Here is a 26,722-nt window from a genome sequence, read left to right on the forward strand (position 1 = left end):
CTGGCTGAAAGGCCTTTTCTTCTATAAAGAGCCAGATAGTAAATATTTTTAATCTTTGCAGGTCACACAGTCTCTGTCACAAACTGCTCAACTCTGCCTTTGTAGCATGCAAGCAGCCAGAGACTGCACACTAATGAATGGGCGTGGCTGTGCCAATAAAACTTTATTTATAAAGAACCGGTGGTGACATGGGTTTGCCCTGTGGGCCATAGTTTGCCCATCTCTTTATTCATTTTCACTGTGGTAACTCAGGTTTTAGTCTAACAAGATGTGTTCCTCCATTCTGCCAACAGACGCCCTTTCGGGTGCTTATGCTCTTCAACATGAGACGCACTGCTGCTGAAAGCGTCCTGTCTTTTCATTTCTGTGAGAGAGGTTCTCCAGCATGTGAGCCTGGAAGTGGAACGGCTGGGCCACAGGGCACAGGCAGCGCCAACTCTCAGAGATGACGCTAGACTGTTCAAGAGCCACGAGACCAACTGACACCCATACCAGCAGCATGAGTTCCCGCTGCTACGCACTCCTGTTGCCAACACTTGGCGACATCAGACTTCAGGATTTTGCCCATTTCAAGCATTAAGTGATACCTGTTGTGCTGTTAATGTACATTTCCTGATTGCTAGTTAGTAGTCTTTTCATGAGTTTATTGGCCATTTGCATTCCTGATCCTTTAAACTCCTAAAATGAGTTTCCCTGCTGAGAACTGCCAATTTCTAATTTTTGCCCGCCCCCCCCCCCCGACTTTTTTTTTTTACTGGAATGTTTACCTTTTCCCAATTGATTTGAGGAAGTTCTTTACATATTCTGGTTACTCTGTCAGTTGCATTTGTTGTAAATTTCATCTTCAAGAACATGGTGTGTCTTTATTTTATGCTCTGACAATCAGAAGTTGATCACCTTGTTAGGGTCACAGTGATCATTCTCCCCTGCGAGCTGTGCTTTTGTGACTTCTTTAAGCAATTCTTCCCTTGGGAGCCACATGACGTGGCTTTGAGACTCATCTCTACACTTGCTGGTTGTGGGGCTGGGGGAAGGCACTTAATACCCCAGAGCCTGCGTTTCCACCTCTGTAAAATGGGGAGTGGAGTGGCATGAACCTCACAGGGTTATTCTGAGGAGTCTTGAAGGGACTGAGCACCATGCCCGGCTCACTGTCACCTTCCCCATCAACAGACCTCCTCTCCGTGCAGGAGGGATGGGGGTACCTTGCTCTCCAGCAGGTCTGCGTTCTGCCGGAGTTCATTCCGAGACTTCTCTGCCTTCTCTAGCTTCTGCCTCAGCGCTGTGAGCTCCGCCTACAAAAGCAAACACAGTAACAGAAGCCATTCTGGACTGGAGGTGCAGGTTCCATACGTGTCAAGAGTGGCCAGCAAATGCAGTGGGTGATGCAGCCAGCCCATCTGTGATGACGGCCATTTCTGAATATGATCATCTCTATTCAGGCAAGCCCGGTCCATACCAGCCTGGACTAGGGTCTGGATGCAAATCCTTGGAACAAGACCACTGTTTATTGAGACGGTGCATGCCCAAGTGAGACAGGGCACACCCGAGTGACACGGGGCACCCAGCTCTTCATCCTCCCCAATTACCACTTTCGGCCAGGGGGTCGTCCTGAGGTTTACAGCACCACTGTCAGGAGCAATTGAAATGCTCACCCCCTGCAGGCCAGTGGAGTGAACCATAAAACGCACACCCCAAGGAGGACCATGTGGCCATGAAGAGAGAACAAGGAAGATTTCTATAAAAACGGGAACCATGTGACAATACGTAAATGCAGCACATTAACATGCTGTATACCTTAAATGTACAATGCTGTAGGTCAAACATACTTCAACTAAAAAAGTTTAAAAAATAATCCAAAAACAGGATGTGGCATGGTTCTTAAAATCTATTTTGAAGTGAAAAATGCAAGTTGCAGAAGAATATAGAGTATGCCACCTTTTGTGTAAGAAAGAAACCATTAGTCCTGTGTGTGTGTGTGTGTGTGTGCGCACGCGTGTGTACTGCACGTGTGCACGTGTGCCCGCGTGTGTACATGCACACCTTGCTTCATTGTGCTGGGTACTGCAGATACTGCATTTTTTACAAATTGAAGGTTGGTGGCAACCCTGCGGTGAGCAAGTCTATTGGTGCATTTTTTCCAAAAGCATTATCCTTTAATTAAGGTATGCAGATCGTGGGGGGACCAAATGCTACTACACACTTAACAGACTACAGAACAGCGTCAATATGACTTGTATAGGTCCTGGAAAGTCAGCCAGTTCACGTGACTCACTGTGATATCCGATTTATCTTGGCAGCCTGGAACTGAACCTGCACGATCTCCAAGATATGCCTGAATTTGTTCATTTTTGCCAAAAGGAACAACAGGCAGGATAACCCAGAAACCAGCCAGAACAGTTTCCCTGGTGGCTGACTGGTAAAGAATCTGCCTGCCAAGGCAGGAAACCCGAGTTCAATCCCCAGTTTGGGAACAGCCCCTGGAGAAGGAAATAGCAACCCATTCCAGTATTCTTGCCTGGAGAATCCCATGGACAGCGGAGCCTGGTGGGCTGCAGTCCGTGGAGTCAGACATGACTGAGCGACTAAACAATCAGAACAGTTACCTGTATCAAGTGGGTGCTAACGGGATTGAAGGGAGGGTAGGGGGAGTATCCTCTGAGAGGCACAAAAATAAACAGCTCACGGACTCTCCCACAGACCCTCTCTGGGAGGAGAGGTGGAGTGCCGGCCTCAGACCAGCACCCACTCACCTACCGAGGAGCTGGGCACCGGGTGGAGGGAGGCTGTTCCAGCTGGGGCAGAGGGATGTCTGTAAAGGGGCAGTGAGGGCTAGTGGTGGAGCATTTATGGATGAAGAATATCCAGGGCTGGGGGCACTAGTCTGGATGCAAACACCAGGGAGCGGGCTGGAGGGGGTGGGGGAGTGGGGATCGCCCTGCCCACCGTGTGGACCCACCTCCTTGGTACGGAGCTGCTCCTCCCCGATGGTGGCGCTCAGCAGGGGCCGAAGGGAACCCAGGAGCCGCCACCACGGCCAGTCCCTGACCGCCAGGAACACAGCTACGTTCTTCTGGATGCACCGGGCGGCCAGCCGGTGAATCTGCAGGGGATGAGAGTGCAGACTGAGGGCCCTTCCCAGCTCAGCTGAAGGAGGCAGAGGGCGGTGGGCAAGGGGGCTGGAGGATATCGGTTTATCCTTAGTGGAAGGGATGGGGAACTTAAAAAAAAAAAAGGCTTCCTTTAATGGAGTCAGGCTCTCAGCATCAGGCCACAATTTAGTCTGGAATAACTAATAATAACAATAGGATAAGGAGTAGAAATATAATACAACGGGGTCAACTCTCACATGCGGATTAGGCACAAAAGTCACTGTGCAAGGCAAAACTCCTGGAAAATCCCTGAAACCTGCCCACAAGAAGCAGTGGCCATAATGATGCTGTCGGTTGATATTTAAGGAAGAGATACCAGTTCCAGTGCATTTAAACACAAGTCCACGCTTCTCACTCTTGAGTGTGCCTCAAATCTCCAGGAGGGCTTGTTAAAACACAGGTGCCTGGGCTCTAGCCCAGAGCGTCTGATTCAGTGAGCCCGGGGCAGGGCCCGAGAATCTGCATTGTGCACAAACTCCTAGCTGATGTGGATGCTGCTGGTCTGGGGGCCACACTTTGAGAACCACTGACCTAGGTCATTCTAATCAGAGGTGGGAATCAAGCTAAGTAAGAAGCCACCATCACAACAGCCAAGGCTTGCTCAGCTGGCACAGCGCCTCCCACAGGCCAGACACCACCTGGAGCATGTTATAGCAGCTCAGTCCTCACTACAGCCCTATGAAGGTAGGTGTTATCATCATCCCCGTTTTACAGATGGGAAAACTGAGGCACAGAGTGGTACAGTCACTTGTCCAGTGTCACACAGCTTCTTGGAGGTGGAGTCAGGATCTGAACCCCTGCAGTGTCGCTGCAGGTAGAGCCCAGGCTCTTAATTTAGCCTGTTTCAAATTGATCCACGGCATAAACTACCTGAGCACAACGGGCTGGTGAGACAGCTCACAGTATTTTCATTATTAATCTTCTTGCCTTTTTCTATTCTTACCAAGTACGTATTTGTGAGTTTACACGTTCACAGAAGCTGGGGGCACGTGCACTAAGACTCTGTGCTGGTGGCAGTAATTAGCAACACTAGGGCAGCGGCAGCTGGTACTATTACCGAGCAGCTACATGTGGTATGTCCTGTACTACATGCATGCTACCTCACGTCACCTCCACTCAGCGACTACGTGGTAGAGGTGAGATTCAAACATGCTTCCTGTCTGCCTCTAGAGCCGTGCTGTGTTCTGCATCGTGCAGGCTGCAGAGAGGAGACTCAGCTCTGGAGAGCTCTGAGGATGGTGGCCTAGCGCGGCTCAGGACTGCAGACTCTGACCCTGCCCTCTGGTCCTAAAGGCCTCCGTGGACAGATCCTGCCCATGCCCTGTCTGCTGGTCCACAGCAGCCAAGTTCCCCAGAGATGGGACAGACAAATCATTTCCAGCCCAGGAGGGCTTGGACAACCTCTGGACATCCTGACCAAGGCTCTCATCAGTGGTGATTTGATGTCAGTTCAGTTAGTTCAGGCACTCAGAAGTGTCCAACTTTTTGTGACCCCATGGACTACAGCACACCAGGCCTCCCTGTCCATCACCAGCTCCCAGAGTTTACTCAAACTCATGTCAACATCCTAGAAACAGCTGTATCATCTTACAAAGTATCCGTCAAAGTCTGATCACCTGGACAGAGTGTGGGCACCAGCATGGGAGATGGGCAGACCTTCTTGCCCACCCCAGACTCACTGGACCATGATCTGCACGCTAACAATATCCACTGGACATTCGTGCACAAGCGCAAGTGTGAGAAGCAGGGATGACAGCCCCTGGACCAGTGTGGAGGACGCTATTCCAGATCCCACACCCCTGCCAGGTTCACGCGACACTCAGCGCCCCCACCTTCAGCTTCTTGAATCCCTGGCGAGAGAGAAAGCCCCTGCAGGCCGCCTGGAACAGGACGATGCTCTGAGACACCAGCTTCTCCCGCTGCTTCTCCAGCCTGGACACCACGCCCGCCTTGAGGAAGACCTGGAGGGAGGGAAGGCTGCAGGTGACTCTCCACAAATGCATCAGACTGTCTCATGTGGGAGGGGCTGCAGCTCAGCCCCACTTCTCCTGAGTCCAACCAAAATGTTTGTGAGCAGCTGCCCTGGACCGGGGTTCTAAATGGTCAAAGCACCTTGTCTCCTGAGGCCTCCTCTTTCCCTTCTCTTGGCCCCCAGGGCTCCACAGTGTGGCCCACACACCTGAGTGTGGTCACTGTCACCACCCGGGGGGTTGTTAGAAATGCAGCATCCCAGGCCCCACCTCAGACCTGCTGAATCCAGACAATCCCTAGGGGGACTCAAGCACGTTTGCTGAGAAGCCCCTCATGTCTCCGGGTCCTTGCACCACCCAGGGAGTGTGGTCAATGAGGATTCCCAGGCCCTGCCCCAGGGGGTGCAGAACCAGCGGGCTGGGTGGCATTCCTGAGTATGCATTCTGTTTTGACAAGTGCTGCTGGCCAGGAGAGAAGAGCTGCCCCAGAAACACTCGGTCCTACCTCAGAAGGAGGGGCAGAGAATGCGGGGAAGTGGGGGCAGCCCTCCTCAGTCAGAAGAGGCCGGGGCCAGGCTGGAGCCGCCTGTGGAGGCACACAGGCATAGAGTGGAAGACAGCTGGAGGCTCACAGCTCTGGGCCTCAGCTCTCAATAGCGGATGCGGGCTCCCGTGGCAAAGTGATTAGTGCGTTCTCGGCTCCCACAGGGCTGTCCCTCAGAGACTGCGGGGAACAGCGGAGGGTTTTCAGAGTGAGCCTGAAGCTCTGGGGCCAGGCCTGCCCTGGCCAAGGTGCTGGGGTCACTGCGGCTGGTGTCACCTCCCCACAGGTAAAGAAGAGACGCGCTCATGCCGCTCATTTTCTGAGCACAGTCTCTTGCGTTACTTCACCAGATTCGGTTTGTAGCCCCAAAGGTGGCCAGCCGCTGGAGAGCACCATCTTAATCGCTGATACTGTCAGATAATCTGCGGCATTATCCGTTAATGGCTCACACGGACGGAGCCCTCCTAAGTTCTGGATCTGAACCAGATGCTTGATATGCAGGCAAAACACCTGACATGGAGAGTCTGAGACGGTAGTTACCACAACCCCCTCCCCTGCAATGGTAGTTACCACAACCCCCCTCCCCCCCATTAAAAAATCATTTTTGGCTGCACCGTGTGGCATGTGGGATCTTAATTCCCCAACCAGGGATCAACCCCCAGCCCCCTGCACTGGCAGCAAGAAGTCTTAAGCACTGGACCACCAGGAGAGTGTCCAATCCCCACATGTGATGGAGGGAGAACCTAGGGCTAAAAAAGGCATGCTTTTGCCCAGATCCTCTACCGCCAAATGGTAACACGGGGATTAACTTCCCTCTCTGACTCCAGAGGAGACCATGGTTGTCACTGAATGTAATTAACATTTGCATGGCATCTGCATTTTGAGAAGCTCTTCTCCTATGTCCCATTTTAACTCGAGTTCACGTGGCTGGTGAGCAGCAAAGCTGAGACTTGATCCGGGAACCTCGAGTCCACCTCCTGCATCCATTCACATCGTCGGCATGAGGAGCTTTCATTTCCTGGCTCACGTGGTACACAAACATCAGGGGTATGTGGCCGAACAGTAATCTGATTCCAGGGGGAACCAAGGGTCTCCGGCGAGTCTTCATCCCCTTAAACCTGTTTTCTGTAACCATGACCAACCACTCGGCCAGCCCCGCGGCAAACCTTTCCTCGGAGGGAACGTGGAGATTAGCGCACCCCATTGCTGCTAATTAACTCTGTTCTGTAACCCTCCATCACTTTACACAACACTTCCTATGAGCCGGGCTGCCAAGACAATCAGCCTCGTTGAAACAAAGACGCGATTGACTCATTACCTATCAGATTGCCTCAATAATGACTGTATTAATTTCACAAGCTAGTGAGTCCCAAAAGCCGCTGTTAAAAAAAAAATCAATGATCAAAGTGATGACAGCACTAGTCCGTATATTACAAAAGTCGGCAGGCGCTGCCAAAGCTGTTATTGATTAAGTATGAAGCTTTCATTAAAAAGATAATTGGAAACGACCATACACAGAATGGGAATAAGTCATCGCCTCTGTAGAATCGTGATTTTTTTTTTTTTTTCCTTTTCTTTTCTCTTTTAAGACCACATCGCCGTCCAGGAGGCTGACGGCATGTGGAATCCCACCTTTTTCATAAATGTCGTGGCCCTCGGCACAGGCCTCAGTGAGGCACTGGAGGCGAGAATCACAAAGGAAAATCTAAGTGATTCACTCTTTGTGGATCCAGCTGCCTACTGGACCCAAGCAGAGTGTAATGTCCCAACATCCCCTTCCGAATGGGATCTCTGGGAGCCGCTGTTAGGCACACTGCTTTTGCTCTCAAAGTGCTGCAGGCCAGGTTTCAACATCTAATGTGGCCATCGCTCTCCTGTCTAATACTCCTGAGAAATTAGCCATTCTCTCTTAGTAATTTTCCAGATTATAGGCACTTCCCTGGTGGCTCAGACGGTAAAGCGTCTGTCTAGAATGCGGGAGACCTAGGTTCGAGCCCTGGGTTGGGAAGATTCCCTGGAGAAGGAAATTTTCCAGATTAGAGGAGATCAATTCTTTAAACATTAAAATGTTACCCTGTTTGACAAGCATCCTGCCCCTGCTGGCAAATGCCTACCACAAACAATGACACACCACCCCTGTCAAATGACAATGTACTGATCCCCACAGCCGACTTGGGATGCAGAAAGCAGAGGGTCCATTTTAGAGATGGGGGAACTGGGCTCAGAGAGACGTCACTCTTCCACATTCGCACTCTGAGGCAGTGGTGGGGCCTGAGTGTGGACCAGCTCAGTCTGTTCTCTCCTATTCGCAGCCTTCCCACCTATGAAGCAATGAATCTGACAAAGCATGAGACCTGCATCTGCCCTTAAAGATGGCAGTCTGCCACCACACCTGGCTTCCAAAAGGACACGTGGACTTTGACAGGCTCTGGATGGTTTCTTCGTGAACGCCAAGCATGACTCGATATTCGTCCTGCGTCATCAGGGGTGCTCTGGCTTGCAGACCTTTCGTCTCACCGCCCTGAGACTGTGAGAAGTGACTTCTCATTTGGCTCTTTTTGTCTTATTCTGCATTACTTGCTGGGGTCAGAAGGACTGACTGTGAAACTCATGAAGTAACTAGGCACTGATCTGAACCGGGCTTCTCCAACCTAGGCACGTCCTCGGATCCCCTAGGGAGCCTGTTACAACTCAGACTGTGGGGCTCCCGCTCCAGGATTTCACAGTCAGTGGTGTGGCTGGGGTGGCAGCGCCTGAGGACGTGTGTTTTCAGGAAGCTCTCGGGCGATGCTGAGGCAGCTGGTCCAGGGATCACACCTTGAGAACCGCTGTTAGTCTAAAAGGATGATGTTCTTGGAGCTGAAGAAGAATTCCTCTGATTAAATAATTTGCTGTATATTTCCATGAGTAAACAATAGAACCACAGCATTTTGAAAAGAAAGTGGGAGGACTTCCCTAGCAGTCCAGTGGTTAAAACTCCATGCTTCCAATGCAGGGGCCATGGGTTTGATCCCTGGCTGGGGAACTAAGATCCCATGTGCCGTGTGGTGTGACAAAAAAAAAAAAAAAGGAAGAGAACTTGGGCTTTGGACTGGTACACATTTCCATGGGAGCTGTGCTCCTGGATCCTGAGAGGAACTGGAAAAGGGCTGACTTCCCAGAGGTACAGTTTCCTCCCTGGTGAAGAAGGGATATTATAATCATGTCAACAGAGACTGTGAGGGGAAAAGACGAATAACATATGATGTTGCTTAGCACAGCACCAGGCTTGTGGTGGGGCCCAGTAACCCATGGCTTTATCTCCTCTGCTGGAAATGTCCACAGAACGTCCTGTGGACCAGTCAGGTTGGGACCACAGCAGACTAACAGCTTCTACCACAGGCTTTAGGAGGACCAAGAAGCCTGTGGTGGAGGCTGGTGTGTCTAGGGGGCAAGGACTGGCATGAATGACTGTGAGCTCTCTGAGGAAAGAGGTGTGATGGGGCAGGACACTTCACTCTGATAAGAGGCACTCAGGGCCAACAGTGCCCCCAGGATGGGCTTCTGGAAACCAGGGTCCTGCCCCAGCACTGTACGTGGTACCTGAACATGGCAGCAACTGACAAGGGTTTCCTGGACGACGTTAATCACTCAGAAGGTAACTAAGTGGGGAGATGGTCCTCTAGTCTCCTCTGCCTCCAGCTTGTATTCCTAAATGTTGTCCCCACTCTCCTCCCACCACCTGGTCCTTGAGTCTACAAACTCTGTAGCTCACTCCCCACACTATGACCCACTCACTCTGGGAGGTGGTAATGGGTCTTCTACTGAAACAAGTGGGTTGAAGGCCCCAGGGTCAGGTCATCTGGGGAGTCCTGAACACTGTATGTTCCCTCATGAAAACTTTGAGGATGCCTTGAGCATGTTAGGGCTCCATGAAATTCTTCTCTAAGTGTTTAAACTTTTTCTGAAAGGCTGCTGGCCCAACACCCATTTGGAGAAATCTATGTCCCTCAGCTCTGAAATTTTACGCCTTCTTCTCATGCCCTCTCCTCTCACTCACTGCTGCTAATCCCTAAGACTACAGCTGTGTTACATGTGGTTGCAAAGTAAAAGCTGCAAGGCTTCGAGTGAAAGTGGGCCTTTCTGAGGTTCAGAAAGTTCTACTAAGGTCCAGATGTGAACTCTGCAGACCGCTGAGGTCCCTGAGAGTGTCACCTCTAATAAATGATAGTCCTCAATGGTCTCTCCACCCACACTTACCACATTTTATCTTAACGGCCTTGTCATATAAGGAGGGCAGAGAGTCACTAGCCCTGCATTCAGCTGCGGGAAAAGGAGACACACAGAAGTAGCAGAAGCTGAGGAGGACAAGAGTCAGGTCTCATGTGGGTCCCTGATGTCATGGGTAGAACGGCAAACGAAGGCCCTACTCACCTGGCTGTGCCCCACGGCCACGGCCTTCTTCTCCAGGTCCAGTGTCTGCAGGAGCTGCGCCACGGCCTGGGAAGGAGAGGACAGTTAGAGGGGAAGACAGATGGCGGGCTGGAGACTCCCAGGGTGGATGGTCAGCTTGCTGGAGGGCTGACACCCGGAGAGAGCAGATGTCTCCCGTGTCTGTGAGCTAACAGAGTTCCACCTCCCCAGGAAAGTGCACAGATGGGCATGGGCTGGGTACTGACTGTGTGCCGTCACCCTGCTGAGACCTTCACAGGCACCATCTCGCTTCACCCTCGTGGCAGCCCCAGGTGGGTCGTCACACTAGCATACCCATTTCATGGAGGAGAGAACCACAGATGCAAAACAAATGGAGGATGTGTCTGCTACAGAAAACAGCATGGTGAAACCTCAAAAAATGAAACACGTAATTTCCATATGATCTAGAAATTCCACTTCTGGATATATACCCAAAAGAACTGGAAGCAGGGACTTGAACAGATACTTGTACACACTCAGTTCACACTGGCATCATTCACAGTAGCCAAAAGGTGGAAGTAACCTAAGTGTTACTAAACGCAGTGGCGGCGACAGCCATGGAATTAAGAGACACTTGGTTCTTGGAAGGAAAGCTATGATGAACCTAGACAGCATATTGAAAAGCAGAGACATCACTTTGCTGATAAAGGTCTGTCCAGTCAAAGCTATAGTTTTTCCATAGTCTTGTACAGATGTGACAGCTGGACAATAAGGAAGGCTGAGCACCGGAGAACTGATGCTTTAGAATTGTGGTGCTGAAGAAGACTCTTGAGAGTCCCTTGGCCTGCACAGAGATCAAACCAGTCAATCATAAAGGAAATCAACCCTGAATATTCACCGGGAGGATTGGTGCTGAAGCTGAAGCTTCAATCCTCTGGCCATCTGATGCAAAGAGGCAACTCATGGAAAAGACCCTGATGCTGGGAAAGATTGAGGCAACAGGAGAAGGGGGCAACAGAGGATGAGATGGTTAGACAGCATCACCAACTCTATGGACACGAATCTGAGCAAACTCTGGGTGTCAATGGAGGACAGAGGAGCCTGGCATGCCACAGTCCACGGGGTCACAAAGACTCAGACATGAGTGGGGACCGAACAACAACCTAAGTGTCTATCAACAGATGGACGGATGAACAAAAACATGGTGTATATACCCAACAGAATATCAATCATGTTTAAAGGGGAAGGGAATTCTGAAACAAGCTACAACGAGGATGAACCCTAAGGACATTATATTTAGTGAAATAAGTCAGTCACAAAAGGACAAATGCCATATCATTCCACTTATATGACATACCTAGAGCAGTCAAATTCATAGAAAGTGTCCATAGAATGACGGCTGCCGGCGGCTGGGGTGATGGGGATGGCAAGTTAGTGTCAATGGGTACAGAATTTCAGTCTTGCAGAAAGAAAGAGTTCTAGAGATGGATGGTGGTGATGGCCACACAGGAGTGTGAAAACACTTAATATTGCTAAACTGCACACTTAAAAATCTCTAAAATGCTAAATTTTATGTTATGTATATTTTGCCACAATTTTTAAAAAATGGAAGGAAGAGAATTCCCTGGTGGTCCAGTGGCTAAGACTCCACACTCCCAAAGCAGGGGGCCCGAGTTTGATCCCTAACTAGATCCCACCCACCATAACTAAGAGTTTGAAACTAAGACCTGGAGCAGGCAAACAAATAAATATTAAAAAACCAAAAACAAAACAGAATGAAGGCATTTCCCCAAGGTTATAAGTTACACGAGCCAAATTCGAATCAGGGTGTGTCAGGCCACACTGCAACCGCCATGTCTGGACTGCTGCCCAGGCCCAGGCCAGGGGCAGAGGGCCTCAGGCCACTGGGGAATTTACCCCCGTGGCAGCCACCCCAGCGCCCTGTCCTCTCACCCACTGGCCAGGGACGGCCGGACTCTCCCGAATATGGCCACTAACCCTGTGTTCCTGGCCTAGATGAGGGAGGGAAAGTCCATGTTTAATTCATCAGTTTCCTCTACCGCATCTGGTATACAGCAGGAGCTCGATAAATATGATGAGATCCAGTGAGGGTGGAAGCAGGGCAGGTTGGAGTGGGGGAGTGGGGAGAAAGGCAACGCCCCCTTCAGGAGAAACAAATTCACCTGAGATCCCTAGACTCTGCCTTGGCCAGGCTGCCAGCCATTTAATGGAATCTGGCTCAGACAGTAAAAAATGTGCCTGCAATGCGGGAGACTCTGGTTCCATCCCTGGGTCAGGAAGATACCCTGGAGAAGGGAAAGGCAACCCACTCCAGTATTCCTGCCTGGAGAATCCCATGGACAGAGAAGCCTGGCGGGCCCCAGTCCAAGGGGTCACAGAGAGTCAGACATGACTGAGTGACTAACACTTTCTCTTTCCTCTTGTCACAGAGGCTGCAGGCTCTGGAGCAATCCTGTCAAGAGCTCTGTACCCTCGGACAAATGCAGGTCCAGCTTGGTCCCTTTGTGACTCCAATTCCCCTCCTGCTCCATCCACCCCCACACCAGCCCTCTTGGACTTCCCATTCACTGAAAATCACCCACTGGTTTTTATCTACAGAATAAATTGTCAGAAAAGTCATTGTGACATTCCACCAAGAAAAAGGTATTCTGAGACAGAGTAAGTTGGTAGATGAGTTTCAATTCCATGGATCATAGCATCACAGAAAACTTCCCAAAACACACACATAAAAGAAAATGCTTATTAAAAGTCCAGACCAAGGCTGTAACCTGGGGGGAAGTTTCCTTCTCTGACCTCTGAGAAGAACATTCCATAGCGTCCCCTCCAAAAACTCAGTGGTTTCACTTAATATTGCATTTTAGCCAAAATTGCTCCCAGGGAGCTACAGGCAGCAAAATGCAAAAAAACACAACATATCCAGAAAACGTTTTTTTCCTCTCTGCACAAGAGGAAAACAAAGTAAAAACTGAGAAGCATTTATTCAAGAGAAACTTCTGGGCCTTTAATAATGGTGGGAAGTTTGTGGTAACTGCAATCAAGACCCTTCCACTCCCACCAGGCTCTGTCACTGCAGGGGTCCCACTGGGGTGAGGCAAGCAATGAAAACTAGCTGCTTTGCTGCCAGAAGGGGTTCACATACAGGGAGAAAGTGAGCAGAAATCCCACACCCAGAACCATCATCAGAAACAGGAAGTGATCTTGGCACCAAACGAGTGGAGAAGGTCAGTGGCGCAGCTAGCCTAAGACTGTTTTCTGGGAGGGCAAGCAGTGGGGCCGTAATTAGCCAGGTTCCTCTAACAAGGAGATACTGGGAATGGGATGGTCACAGTCGGCTGTGATAACCATGCCCCATACGTTCCTGGCCATCTGGAAAGCTATCCACACGCACAGGAAGGACTTGGCGGATGGAGGGGGCTGAGGCACTTATACATTCCTACCCAAATATAAGGCCACATGCACAGGCGGAAAATACGGAGAAGAGCCACACAGAAAGTAAAATCTGTGGCACAACTACAAATGCCTGAATGCTGGATGCACCTTCCAAACCACACAGAGCGCCGTAAAATCACTGTACAAATCAGATAAAAGGTCACACATTCAAGATGTTTGACCCCAACCTCTGCTGACCACTCAGCTGTGCTGGCACGGGGTCAACCCTTGAGAATCCACAATTTCTAATAAAAACAAGAATTTTTAGGAAGTGAACAGAGACAGTAGCAGTCTCACACCACAGGGGAGACAGACTCCATAAATCTAGTCCTTAATATTAAGTTACTAATTGGGAAAAGGTTGGGATCTACACACGCAATATTTTATTATTGAAAATGTCCGGTTTTCAAGAGAAAATTACAAGACATGCAAAGAAATTAGAAAGTGACCTATGTTCAAGGAACAAACCCCCAAAATCAGTCGCAGGAAACCCTCTGGGGGTGTAGATGCTGGCCTTAAAAAGACTTCCAGACAGCTCTCACAAGGCACACAACGGGCTTAATTAGCTCACATGTCTGGCACGTGGTGAGTCTCCATAAGGACGAGTAGGTGGCGGAGGTTCTGAGGTTATAAGCTCCTTGGGGGCACTGTGGAGTGATGACACACCCTCAACCTCCACCACTCTGGGCTCAGACTGCTAGGCCCTGAATGTACCCGGGAGAGGCCCAACTCAGCCTCTAATGACACGGTCCCCGTGTCCTCCAACTGTGCACGGAGGTTTCTCTCCAATATTTAGTGAGGATGCCTCCCTCCCCCCAGCAAAGCACAGTCTGGCATCTCACATCAAGCTGTACATGCCAGACCGGCTGCAGAAGACTCCAGGAACCACAAAGGGCCATGGCCGGGAAGGGCTCCCTACTCACCCCTCCACAGGTCGCACGATGCAGGGACCCAGGGCTGTGGGAATGGACGCTCTCCCTATCACCCTGCTGTCAGGACCGCACCTCCTCTAGGAAACCCACACCGTGGCCAATGGCTGCCATACGTTGGGTACCCACTATGTGCCAGGCACTGTTATGCCCTGTCATACACTGCCCCTGGTCATACAGCTATCAAGCCTCAAGGGGCACAGATAAATGGAAAGAGAGATGGCGGAAACCAGGATTTGAACCCAAGTCTGTCTCTAAACCACATGCTTTTAAACACCAAAACTTTTACACGCTGATGAAAACATTCCATAAGGGTTAGGACTACGTCTCTGTTCTTTAACTCTATAGTTTCATGATTATAAATAGTATGTCTGGCACGAAGCACAAGCAATATGAACAAACATATAAATAAAAAACACACATATTTGTATAACTGGGTTGGTTAACACTAAACAGAAAACAAGCAGAATCATTAAAACAGTAGACCCAAACTGGAAGAAGATGGCCAAGTGAGAAAGTCAAAAATGATGAATAAATTCCAGAGGGCTAAGGCTAAGGCTATGGGAGGGCTTACTAGGTGGCTCAGTGGTAAAGAATTCACCTGCCGATGCAGAAGACACAGCTTCGATCCCTGGGTCAGGAAGATCTCCTGGAGGAGGAAATGACAACCCACTCCAGTATTCTTGCCTGGAGAATCCCATGGACAGAGGAGCCTGGTGGGCTACAGTCCATGGAAGTGAAAAAGAGTGGACACGACTGAGTGACTGAGCACGCATGCACACAAACACAAGGCCACGGGAGGCCCTGAAAAAGTCATTTGGCACCCTCAGAATGGACAGCTTCCTCTCTTCCTCTCTCCCTACCCAAGGCCCCCAGACACAGGCTCATGGGAACCTCTCCAAAACAGAAAAGGACTCGGGGACAAGTTCAGAGGAAATCAGGAGTATCCACCGTGGTCTGAGATGGAACAAGGGTGGCTGCCTTTGAGAAGACAGGCATGCCATAATTATGTTCAGATCAAGTCCCCGGGGACAGAGATTTGGTGGCTAGAATCAATCCTCACTGTGGACACTCTGAAGGGAAGAGGGGACCGGGGGTTTCCTGTCATCCATCAGGGAGACCTGGAAACTCCTGCCTCAGCAGCAAAGAGATAAGGGACCAGAATCACAAAGCCGATGTGAACCTAACAAGCTCTTCCAGTAACCTTTCTGAGACCCCCTCACGGTCACTCTGGGAGGCCTTCAGTGTAGGTTAAGGCATACTCTTAGCCAGATGGGAAAGCCTGGGAGAGAGGAGAAGAACCCACCATGATTAGAGGGTGAGATGGTCATTTTGGAGACCTGAGCACGTGCCTGGGTGTCTAGAAGAGACAGAGGCATCCTCAATGGTCGAGGTCAGCCTGAGGCCACTGCTCCCTAGAAAGGACCAGGGGATGGGCAGAGTAGATTTGACTTCCTTCGTAATTTTGCTTAAGCAAGTTCAAATAATAAAGATCTGGTCTTTGATGCCATGCCCTTGCTGATAACCTTCCGGTCTGCCATCACTGACCACCTGATGAACCTGATGACCACTAGTCTCTGCCCCTGCTGACGATGACCAACATCCTCAGACCCTTTTCTTCTACCTGGCAGCATTTATGCGCCAGCCACACTGGATCTGGATCTGACTCTGGACCTCTGCACCTGCCGACCCCAATGTGGCTTGCCCTGCACTCTTTCTCTTACTTGATTCCTCCAAACTGTTCCAGAAAGCTCTATTCAATCATCACTTGCTCTGTCTTCCCTGTATGTCCTACCCTCAACCCCTGCTGCAAATATCAGAAGCTTTAGAGGTGTTCCCTGGGACCTCCCAGAGCCCCGTCTCTGTCTAGGAATTGCTAATTTTCATCCTTCTTCCTCAGGAGATTGTCTTCTGTTCATCCTCGTCTCTCTGGTGGCTAGCACAGGGCCTGGTGCAAGGCAGGCACTTGGTGACAGCTGGATGGAATCGATAATAATTATTTTAACATCATGATGGCATGTTCTGTGTAAATCTTCACCAAATACTCTGCCTGTCGTCAAACGGCTTCCATTCCAAAGTCCTGTGTGAACGTGAAAAGATGCTCACCAGCCCTGGCCATCAGGGGACTGCAAGCCGAAACGACAATGAGATACCACCTCACACCCGAAAGGGTGACTACAAAAAACACCCCAGAAAATAACAAATGTTGGCAAGATGTGGAGAAACTGCAACCCTCATGCACTGTTGAAGGGAATAGAAAATGGTCCAGCCATTATGGAAAACAGTTTGGAGGTTCCTCAAAAAATTAAATATAGTATTACCATATGATCCAGCAGTTCCACTTTGAGGATGTACCCAAGGGAATCAAAAAACAGGGTCTCAAAAGAGGCATCTGTACACTGTGTTCACAGCAGGGTCATTCACAACAGCCAAACGGTGGCAAGAGCCCAAGTGGCCACTGACAAGAGGATGGATACACAAAACGCTGCACACAAGGATCCAAGTCAGCCTTCAAGGGAAGGGAATTCTGGCAGGTGCCACTACGTGGTGAGCCCTGGGGACATCATGCTAAGTGCCATCAGCCAGTCACAAAGGACAAGCATTGTATGAGTCCACCTATATGCGGCTCCTGGAGCAGCCAGATTCACGGAGACAGAAAGCAGAACGGTGGCTGCCAAGGCCTGGCTGGGAGGCAGGATGGGGGCGCAGTGTTTCACGGGGACGGTTCCAGTTTTGGAAAATGAAAGGAGTTCTGGAGCTGGAGGGCCGTGATGGTTACACAATGAATGCACTTACGGCCACTAAACTGTATGCTTAAAAATGGGTTAAGGTGGTAAGTTTTATGTTATGTATATTTTACCATAATACATAGTAAAGAGCCCTGTGTGAGGAGTTTGAGAGCCTGGGTTCAAATCCCGGCTCTACCACTGCCCCATGGCCTGGCTGGGGTTGGGAGCCTCAGTTGCTTCTGCTGTGAAATGGGGATAATTCCAAGAGCAGGGAGGCTTTATCAATTGAGGGCTGTTTCAGAGTGAAAGTCGGTAGGGAACCTTTTCACATTACACCTGATACTTTGTGATGAGAGTTTGTGCATCTGCAGTTAAAAAAAAAAAAAAGGCATATGCTATTTTTGTTTCAGGAGCACAAAATCCAGCAGGGACCCTCCAAACGAGAGTACTTCACTGGGAGAGGGCCTGGTTTAAGCACCACGTGCACGCTAGGCACACGGGGGACGTGCCGAGGCCTGGCTCACACCCTGCCAGTGAATTCCCTCTGCTGCCGTCTAGCGTCTAATGACAATATTGACCTTTCCTATCTGTCAGGCTTGTCTTATTAAATCCTGAGGTCTTAAATGCTTTGCACACAGAGGCTGACAGTTTGCCCACCCAAGCACGTGTTCATGTATAATTCATGGTGTATCGTGCTGCTTGGCAGATGAATATTTATCAGCTTTTTCATAAGAGGCAGGCTGGCATTTCCTTTTGTTGCTACCAAAATCCTATGCTGCAGCAAATGAAATTTGTGAGCAAATAAAAAAAAAAAAAAGAAGAAGAAGAAGAACAAGAAGCGAAAACTCCCCAGTCCATTCTGCTTGTAATTTTCCACTTTCCGAGGCCTCCAGCGTGTGTGTGTGGAGGTGGTTTTGGTCTGGCTACGAGAGAACTGCTGAGTCGTCCAGAATAGAAACGCTTCCATATGCTCCCCCCGCCCCCGCCGAAAACTCCCCCACGCCCCACTTCTGCACTGCCTTCAACAGCAGAGGAGCCCAAGCCCCTTTCGGTGGCTCCAGTCCAGATGCTCTGGATGGAGATCAAGACTGGGGGGTGGGGGCAACCAAGGATAAGGAACCCCGATGAAGCTTGGTCCACAGTGGCTGGTGGCACTGAGCCAGGCAATTTCGTGGTTTCCACAGTGGGATGCCCCCCAGGGAGGGGACAGCCCCGCGCCACACCAGCTGGGGTCTGAGGTCCCCTCCCCGGGGGTGGACGCAGGAGCGCCCTGAGAAATGCCGCTGCGTCTGAGGGAGGGAGCCTGTGCCCTGGTTCCTGCTGCAGAGGACAGCCAAGAAAGGGCTGAAGACTTGTGCCTCCGCTGCTGGCTCTTCTCGCCTTGCGACTCACTGACTGAGGATTCCAGGCTGAGAGGTCAGGTGCGACGGGCGCACTCACTGGAGGGGAGTTTCAACACAGCTGCGAATGCAGAGTCTGCGTGGCCTGGCTGCCACCTCTCTGGCCTTGGAAGACGGTGATGACGATGACAGTGACCATCACAGTTCATACATAATGAGCCCTTACTATATGCCGGGCCCTGCATCAAGCACATCATTACACTACTACGTACAATCCACTGGACGCTCCACTGAGGTTGGTGTTATCACTGTTCACATTTCACAAATCAGGAAACTGAGGCAGAAAGATGGACTAACTCATCTAAGTTCACACAGTCCCAACTGGGAGTCAACTGCAGGGCTGTGTGACTTGAGCCCATGCTTTCCTAACGACCCTTCATGCAATCAAGAAACTTGAGTTCAAGGGCAAAACCCACGAATGCTTGGCTGTGTGGCCTCAAGGCAATCAGTCACCTCTACGAGCCCACGTTTCAGCATTCACAAAAGAGGCGCGATGGCTCATTTTGCAGGGCTGTTGTGAGGATGCACTAGGGCTTTGCAAACTGTCAAGAGCTCTGTCATCATTGATCAGCCGGTGGCTGTTCTCAACAGAAACATTTACTGGGGATTTTGCACTAGGAGTGAAGACTTCTGGCTCCAGAAGTTTATGTAGAGATGGAGAAAGGAGACATACAGGGGCAGCAACACAAGGTTAGGTACGTGTCTTCATTCATTCATCCGACAGGCAATTTATTAAGCACTTACTCTGAGCCCGAAAACACACAGTCCCCCCAAAAAATGTTATTTCAGACATGGCTAAGTGCTACACAAATGTTTAAACAAGAAGATGCGATGGAGAATAACACAAGCAAGATCTGAACAGCAAGATGACACTGGCCTGGCCAGGACTGGGGAGAGGCGACAGCCCTCTGTGCAAAGGCCCTGAGGGGAGTGTTTGGGACCACAAGCCCTCTTTTCACAGACTCTCAGGGCGCAACTCCCTATAGGAATGATGACCTTCCACCCTGCTGGGAGCCTCCTACCTGGGACCTACTCTTCCCGTGGTTCTAATTCTTTTTCTGCACTCCCTCTGGCAGGGTTTCAGAAGGACCATTCTGTGATGGGCAGTGTTGTAAGTGACACTGCAGGGGGCATGGTCTGGAGTAGGGGTGCGGGTCAAACGTCAGGACATCCTCATCTCTGCCCCCGAGACCCAACTCTCAGATCCCAGCTGCCCCAGCTGCCCCCGGGCTATCCTCTGCAGAGCAGAAGCATCGGCGCCTCCACACCTCCACCCTACCCCCATCCCCCACCCCCAGGTCCATGTACCTTCCTCTCGTCCACTCCTTCGGGGGCTGATATGAGCTCCTTCACAAGCGCAGGGTCCAGCACCTGGAATCTTCCGCGGAACTGAGTGAGCCCCATGTGGTCAGCGTAGCCTGGGGTGTGGGGAGCAGGAGAAGAACAAAGAATCTGAGTGAGACGCCTGGCCCAGGGGTCTACTACCAGCCTTGCTACTTACCTGCTGTGTGCACTCACTTCTTGGGGCCTCAGTTTCCCTGTTTGCTAATATAAGACACTGGGTTCCATCAGCATTTGCCAAATGCATTCCCCAGAACACAGACCCTGTAAGAGGCTCCACTGAAGCCTGAAAAAGCTGCCCCCTCCTCCGCCTCTTGGAAGGTCGTGATGTGTATCAACACCAAAGTCAAAGGCTCCAGAACCTCTGCAGGGACGATGCCTGATTAGCTTGACTTAACCCAGAGTTCTCCGAAGTTGCTGGACCATGGGAAAATGTTTTGATCTAAGGTTTTACCCCCCACAGACTGCGCGTGGGAAACACTGCATCAGGCCATAGCTAAGGGTTCTTTTAAATCTACAGTAGGATGCACACAGCTGCACCCTTCTGTGTGGAAACTGAAAAGCTACTGAGAGAACGTGATGTTCGAGCTGGCCTCTGAGGGGCTGTGAGAGTCTGCGAGAGGGTTTTGTGTGGAAGGAAGTCCAGGCAGAGCAGGAAAGAGGTCTGTCCCAGTCGCGGTGACACCATTCACAGAGTGCTCATGTGTGTAAGACACTAGGATAACAGCGTCCTTTTCGCAGAGACCCTGGGGCCTATGTTGCTCTCCTGTCATATAGACGAGGACACTGAGGACCAGAGCAAGTCACGGGGCGCAGAGTGACATGGATCGTAACTCTCCCTGCGGGGAGACAAACCCAAACAAGATGATGTGATGGAGAATGACAGAAGCCAGGATCTGAATAGCAAGATGACTCTGGCCTGGCGAGGACTGGGGAGATAAATGTAGGCAGCGACAGTCACTAATCCAGCAGAGAGGAACCAACAGTGGGGCCCCTCTGTTGAGAGATGAGCAGGGACCAGGTGCCCAAGGGACCTAAACGCACATTCCAGACCTCAAGGCTGACCACACAGAGACCTGGAGGCTGGGGGGTTATCAGGCTGCCGTTGTGAGTCAGACATGGGTTCACATCTCCTATCTGCCCTGGTTAGCCCTCTGACCAGTGACAGATGACTCTTGTTTCTTTGAGATTCAAGTTCTTCAGTTGTTCAATGAGAGTAATAACAACTTATTGACCAGAGACGTATTAATATGTCTTTGGTTACCCAACTGTTATTGACCAGAGTGTTTCACTATTCATTTACATAACAAATCGCCAGCCAGGGGCATTAGTTTCTGCAAAAATCCCCTGGTCAATAATGTGCTAAGATCTCTTGTCACACAGTCATGACAAGGATTAAATCCAATAATGATTACAGGAAAAGAAGCTAACGTGTTTTGAGCACTTGGCCATGTCCAGGCACTTTTCTCATTCCCTTACTAATTCACCATCCCACTTAACGGCTCTCTGAAACCTGAGCTGCTACAGGACGGGAAAGGGAGGCACGACCTAGAGGCCTGACAGTGTCGACCACGACCACGCACAGGCCAACCGGCTCCAGAGTCTGGGCTGTGCCCACCAGGCTGCCCCGCATGTGACATGTGGTGAGCATTTACTGTCTGCCGGGCTCTGTGCTAAGCGCTCTGTGAGAACACCACCACTGAGTGTGTGTGACCACATGGTGCCCGAGCATCTGAAGCGCCCAGGAAACAGCCTCTGCGTATGTGCCTCGTGTGTGCCTGTGTCTATGCATACAGGCACATCTCAGAGACACTGTGGGCTCGGTTCCAGACCACTGCAACAAATCAAATGTCATAAAACTTTTTTGCTTTCTCAGTGCACATAAAAGTTAAATTTATCCTATACCATAGTTTATTACGTGGGCAATAGCATTATATCTAAAAAACCATGTGCAGACCTTCATTTAAAAAATGTATTACTGAATAAAAAATACTAACCATCATCTCAGCCTTCATCAAGTTGTAAGTTTTTGTGGGTGGAGGGTTAGAAATACTGCAAGAATGACCAAATGTGACACAGAGATGCAAAATGAGCAAATGCTGTTGGAAAAAGTGGCACCTACAGACTGGCATGAAACAGGGTTACCACACACCTTCAATTTATGAAAAAAAAACCAACAACTGTGCTCTAAGCACAACAGAACAAGGCCTGCTTGTGTATCTGTTACACACACACACAGTCCAAATCGTAAATCTGTGACATCAATAACTATGTATGGATCTTTGTATGCAAGTAAATATTTCTCACATGGTGTGAGAGAGACAGAAGTGACTCAGAGTAGAAAACAATGAGGAAACGAACCAGGTCTCGGAAGCAGAAACTGGCAGGAGGCTTCAACCCTTCACGGAGTTGGAAGCCCTTCCTGAGTTGGGCCCTGAGACGGCAGAGGGTGGACACACAGGGAGGAAGGGGACTTGCTGACCGCGCCTACGTGCAAAGGCTCTAACCTCCTGCCAGCCAGGCGCAATCGAGCGGCCTGGGCTGTGACTGGCTCACGCTTCCCTGTGACAGTGTCTGTCTTCCTATGCCTGCGGTTGTGCAGACAGGAGGGGAAATCAATGCGATGCTGGGGGAAGCGAGCGGTTCATGGTTGCTGCCGGCTGCTCCCGGCTTCTCTGCCCAGCACCTCGCGCCCAGGACTCAGTATGAGTGCCGTGGGAGGAGACAGGGCAGTGACCACAAGCTAGGGGGGCAGTGACCGAGGAAATATTAAACAAGTGGGGGCCCACCTAGACTCCCATCAGCCCCAGCCACCCCATCCCCTGACTTCGCCTGAGCTGTTCCTGTCAGGGAGGCAAATCCACAGGGTGGCCAATGGGGTCTCAGAGACAGAAAAGAATGGGAAAATTTCAGATCAAACTCAGCTCAGAAGAAGAGCTAATGGGGGGACCCTGGTGCATGCCTACTTTCTAAAATATTGGCCTAAAACTTTATTTCTTTAATGGAAACCCCTCCTCCCCCATCATGCCCATCACCTCTTCAGCTGGACTGGGGAAAGCCAGTCTTCCAAAGATGGGGTTAAGCCTCCCCGGTGGGTCCACCCCTCCTCTCCCACATCCACCCAGGTTCACTCATTGTGAACCTGGAAACCCAGGCTCTCCCACACCTCCCTGCCTCTGCACACAGTGCTCCTTTGACCAAGCTTTCCCTCTCCCTGCACCACCCAGAGGTGAGCAGTTGCTTTCTTCTAAGACTCAACGAAGATGTTACCTCCAATGGGCATGGTACCTCCCACATCCCTGCGTGACACATGCCCTGGTCACATCATACAATCATCACCTGTTTCCATACGGATCTCCCAAACCAGGCTGAGCATCCTGAAGGCCAAATATTAATGACTGAAAAAATTTCACCCTCAATTCCAAGGCAGATGCTCCTAAGATGTTTGTTGTTGAAAAGGAAGACGGGCAAGACACACTCCAAGCCTTCCAGGTCGTTGAAGTTGTTGAGTCGCTCAGTTGTGTCCAACTCTTTTGCCACCCCATGGACTGTAGCCGACCAAGCTCCTCTGTCCCTGGGATTCTCCAGGCAAGAATACTGGAGTGGATTGCCATACCCTCCTCCAGGGGGTATCCTGACTCAGGGATTGAACTTCCATCTCCTGCATTGCAGGCGGATTTTTTTTTACCACTGAGCCACCAGGGAAGCCCTGCCTTGCAGGAGTGCACAACTAGTTCAGGAATGGTTAGACTTTAGGCTCAAAGAGCAAGTCCCAGGAGTTAGCGACAAGGTGCTTGCTCCCTGCTCGCCTCTCACCTGCTCTGTGCAGACGCAGCGCCTCCAAAATGTAGGATCCTGCAAGCTGCACCCTCAGCGCGGGGATGTCCAAGGGCAGGGACCTGCCTGCCTCAGGCTTGTCTCCACCAGGCTGTGGTGGAGTCGGAGACCCCTGGACGCCTCTGCTCTCCACCGCTGCGCTCGGCACCAGGCAATGGATGAAGTGTAACTGAGAGCGTCTGATCACGCTGATCAATGCGTCCTAGGACCAAGAAGAGATGGGGTCAGGGCCAGAGTGAGACCGACAAGGGTCTGGACACTCCCCAAACATACATTCAGTCTGGTCTGGGCATCTCTGGAGGCCCCTATGTCCTACCACAAGGGCCTCTTATCCATGGCCCAATTTGTACTCATGAGAAATAAAGGACCTCTATAATTATCCTTATTATCATAGATGGAAAAACTGGGACATGGAGAGGACAAAAGAGTGGCCCCAAGCAGAGGGGGCCAGTCACCCAAGAAGAAAACTAGAGCCCAGAACCTTGGCTGGGGGCTTTTCCAGGATAAGATGCTACGAGTCGGCTCCTCAAGCCCTCCTTCCCATGTCCCACCCACCTAAGCTTAGCCTAATGTCTTGTTACTGGATTACTGTGTCCAGGTGGCATCTTCACACCAGGGTTGGGTCCAGCTGCCCTCTCTAGGGGAGCCTGGAGGTGGGCACGCCGGCCTTTGAGAGGGGAGAGGGGAAGTGGGCAGAACAGGGCTGGCTGCGATGCTTGTCACCTTGGTCAGGAAGGCGACCTGTTTCCTGCCAACTTCCTGAAGCTGCTCAAATGAGACCAAGGAGCTGAGGCTTAGGCCTCAGACTGGGACGGGTCACTGTGCTGCCCTGAGCCTCAGCTTCTTCCTCGGTGGAGTGTGGGGGGTTGGCTGCCTGTCCCTTCAGGCCTGCTGGAGAGCTCAGAGCTGGTGCGCCTGGATAACTCGCCCTGGGGGCGGGTGGGGGGGCTCCCACCCCATGAGAACAGGGCCCCGCTCACCATCTGCAGCTTGATCTGGGAGCAGGGGGCTTTCCTCTTCACCGCGGCCAGGCTGCTGGCGAACGTCCTCCGCACCGCGCAGCTCCGCTGCTGGGCCTGCTGGGAGGTGCCCTCCAGGCCGGCCACGGCCCGGCACACGGGGGACAGCTTGGCCCGGGACTGGAACAGGGTCCTCAGCTCCTCCCTGGCAGGTAGGCGGGGAGAGAGAGAGGGGCTTCAGGGGTTTGGGGGCAAACAAAGGGGACCCTCTTGCCTCTGGACATCTGTTTCCTGAAACCATGTCCTAGCTGCCAAGTCTGTTCATAGTCCCTTCTCCCAGATGATCCTTTGTTCAAGGACAAATGCCAGCATCTTCCTCCATGCCTCTCTCCCTCTCCTAACCTCAGAGCATCTTCCTTCTATTGGATGTTCCCGTCACTTACATACCTGCAGGAACTCTGCACAGCCAGCACTTTCTTAGAGGGTAAAATCACCTCGGTTATCTCTAGAACTGGTCTGAGCAAAGCAGGTGCTTAGTCTGTCCAACAGACAGTTTGAGCACCAAGGAGACCCTACCGAGCCCCAGGATGAAGCTGGGACCCAGGGAAGGCCTCAGGCTCTCTGGCTGCCCTGGCCTCTCCCCTCCACTATAAGCCTGTGGGCGACTCCCCTGCAAATCCAGGCCCCACCCAGACCAGCCCTCAAGACTCTTATCCATCCCCACTCTGGGCCCAACTGACTACACAGCCATTAAGAAAATGAGTCTCGCCAGATGCACGGAGGTTGCTAAAAGCAGTTCCATGCCTTGCGGAGCACACAGACTGACAATGGCGCAAAGATGCTCGGGTTGCAACAGAAGTCTGGGGAGACAGCCTGGAGAGCTCCCTGGAGGCGGGAGCCCTGAGAAGGCAGGCCGTGGGCACCCTGCCTGGTACAGGGAGAGGAGGTGGTGCCCACAGCCCTGACCCTGCATGAAGATGGCCCCATCAGTGGCGCTGGGAGACCCGACCTCTGGTCTGCAGTGTGCAGTGTGGCCTGGGGCAGTCACGGGTCCTCTCGGGACCCCCCGATACACGGCACAAAGGTTCAGTGAGCACAAGCACCTCCCGGGAACCCCCCAGCATCCCCGAGAGACTAGAGGGGCCCAGGAATCACAGTGCTACACAAGCAGTCCTGGTGAATCGGGATCCTGACTGCAGAACCACGGGCCAAGAAGAAGCGCTGTCTGCCCTCAAACCCACCAACCCGTGGCTCTCAAGCCTGCAAGACACCCTGCTGGGATTTACTGCCACACCTGCCATACTCCTACTCGTGAGCACACGCTGCTCCTTGTCCCAGAAGGTTCCACACTCACCAGGCCACCTGGCTAACCAAGGTGTGCCTGCCCTTCCCCAACTCTATACCCCTCACTCAGCTTGAGGGTTTCTGAGCAGCAGGGGGATTTACAAGGAGGCCACAAGATGTGTGTTGAGGGGTAACCATGAACCAGGTTCCTTAACAAGCCATCCACTCTGTTATGTCACCAAAGCCTTACATCACACTTGTAAGCTTGGCAGCATCATTCCCACTTCTCAGACTGTGAAACTGAGGCCCAGGTCATGCAGCTTGAAAAAGGCAAAAGCAGAACCTGAGCATCTGCCTGACTCCAGAGCTGTGCAATGTGGCCTCACCCAAAAACCCTGAGGTTGCAGAGAAGGAAAGGGGCTGCCCAGTCACCCAGGGGGGCACGGGGCTGGGCTGGCCTAGACTCAGGTCCCCCGGCTCCCCCTACAGCACTCCATGTGCTTGTTACTCTCCTTCTGCCCCATCCTCTGACTAGATCTCTCTCTGGGAGCTGTTTCCCTGAGCCCCCACTAGATTTTTCCAATCAACGCTGACTATCCAGCTCTGAGAATGCCTTCCAAGGATCACTTAGACCCAAATTGTATTCTGACTCTGCTACTCTTTTGTTATGTGGTCAAAGGTGAACCACTTCGCCTCCTGGGGCCTCAGTTTTCTCATTTATAAAATGGGGCTAGG

General features: G+C 51.3%; 1 protein-coding gene across 4 annotated transcripts in view; it reads right to left on the bottom strand.

Annotated features, from left to right (window-relative positions):
• Positions 1-26,722, bottom strand: part of MYO18B (myosin XVIIIB) — a 232,385-nt gene that overhangs the window by 127,006 nt on the left and 78,657 nt on the right. For all 4 annotated transcript variants that reach the window (XM_027566459.1, XM_027566456.1, XM_027566457.1 and 1 more), the window contains 7 exons: positions 24,725-24,908; positions 23,724-23,946; positions 19,875-19,984; positions 10,080-10,145; positions 4,985-5,113; positions 2,960-3,103; positions 1,206-1,295 (listed from right to left, as the gene is read on the bottom strand). In XM_027566459.1, the coding sequence (XP_027422260.1) occupies positions 1,206-1,295; positions 2,960-3,103; positions 4,985-5,113; positions 10,080-10,145; positions 19,875-19,984; positions 23,724-23,946; positions 24,725-24,908 (946 nt within the window). The remainder of the gene's footprint in view (positions 1-1,205; positions 1,296-2,959; positions 3,104-4,984; positions 5,114-10,079; positions 10,146-19,874; positions 19,985-23,723; positions 23,947-24,724; positions 24,909-26,722) is intronic.

This window comes from Bos indicus x Bos taurus, chromosome 17, assembly GCF_003369695.1.
Source record: "Bos indicus x Bos taurus breed Angus x Brahman F1 hybrid chromosome 17, Bos_hybrid_MaternalHap_v2.0, whole genome shotgun sequence".
Lineage (NCBI taxonomy): Eukaryota > Metazoa > Chordata > Mammalia > Artiodactyla > Bovidae > Bos > Bos indicus x Bos taurus.